This window comes from Haliaeetus leucocephalus, unplaced genomic scaffold (assembly GCF_000737465.1).
Source record: "Haliaeetus leucocephalus isolate CR32 unplaced genomic scaffold, Haliaeetus_leucocephalus-4.0 Scaffold149, whole genome shotgun sequence".
NCBI classification, from domain to species: domain Eukaryota; kingdom Metazoa; phylum Chordata; class Aves; order Accipitriformes; family Accipitridae; genus Haliaeetus; species Haliaeetus leucocephalus.
In genome coordinates, this window is record NW_010972585.1 from 832,537 (window position 1) to 833,424 (window position 888).

The window sequence follows — 888 nt, forward strand, 5'->3', positions numbered from 1 at the left end:
AAGTATTCGGCTTATGGGGACGCTGGGAGATGGGTATGTTCCGAATTCGATGTAGGTAGGGGAAGATTTTTTTGCTTTAGGTCTTTGGATTTTGCTGGGTATCTTGGCTTTCTTGCACCTTCAGTTTTCAGGTTGCAATCAACACGAACTTGAGGAGGAAATGCAAATGTGAACAACTCTGACCAACTGACTGAAGGCCTGCAGGCTTTGAAATAACCAGAAACTTCTTAGATGAAGGATAGATACTGGATTAGAAGTGATACTACCACATCAGGGATTTTAGGCAGAAATAAATCCTGGGTGTTTGGTTTCTATTACGTATAAGGTCACGTTCCCCGCTCATAATAGTTGCATCAGTCGTCTCAAGTAAGTAAATTTGGGGGGAAATTTGGCTGAAAAGGGCCTGTTTTAGCTGTACCTCTCCCACGCTAAGGGGCGAGAGGAGGGTAAGCGTGACGCTGGGACGCGAAGTGGATCAGCCGCTGCTGCAATTACCTGCAGTCGCGTGACCGCATCGTTAGTCGCGCCTTCCTTAATGGGCGCCCGAAGCAGGCTCGGGGGCGCGGCCAGGCGCGGGGCGTGTCCCTCCGCGCCAGGAATGACGTCACACGCCGGCGGAGCGCCCAACGAAGGGGCGGGGGGGGGCAAGTGCTCGCGGGGCGGGGCACGCCCCGGCGAGGGGAGGGCGGGGCTTGCTCCGCGCATGCTCACTGCCGGAACCCGAGCGCTTTCTGGCGCCCGCCTCGCCCTCCCGCCCTTCCCGCGGTGGACGTGAGGTACCGGCTGACGTTGCCTGAGGGCGGCGGGGCGGGCACGTGAGGCGGCTGAGGAGAGATGGAGGCGCTGGACCGGGTGGTGTGAGAGTGGCGGGGGGGGGGGGGGGGGGAG

General features: G+C 58.8%; 1 protein-coding gene across 1 annotated transcript in view; it reads left to right on the forward strand.

Moving 5' to 3' along the window:
• The first annotated feature begins 692 nt into the window (after positions 1–692).
• RPF2 (ribosome production factor 2 homolog (S. cerevisiae)) overlaps positions 693–888 on the forward strand; it is a 13,439-nt gene continuing 13,243 nt past the window's right edge. The window contains exon 1 of the mRNA XM_010561661.1: positions 693–857. Within this exon, the coding sequence (XP_010559963.1) occupies positions 835–857 (23 nt within the window). The 5' untranslated portion in view covers positions 693–834. The remainder of the gene's footprint in view (positions 858–888) is intronic.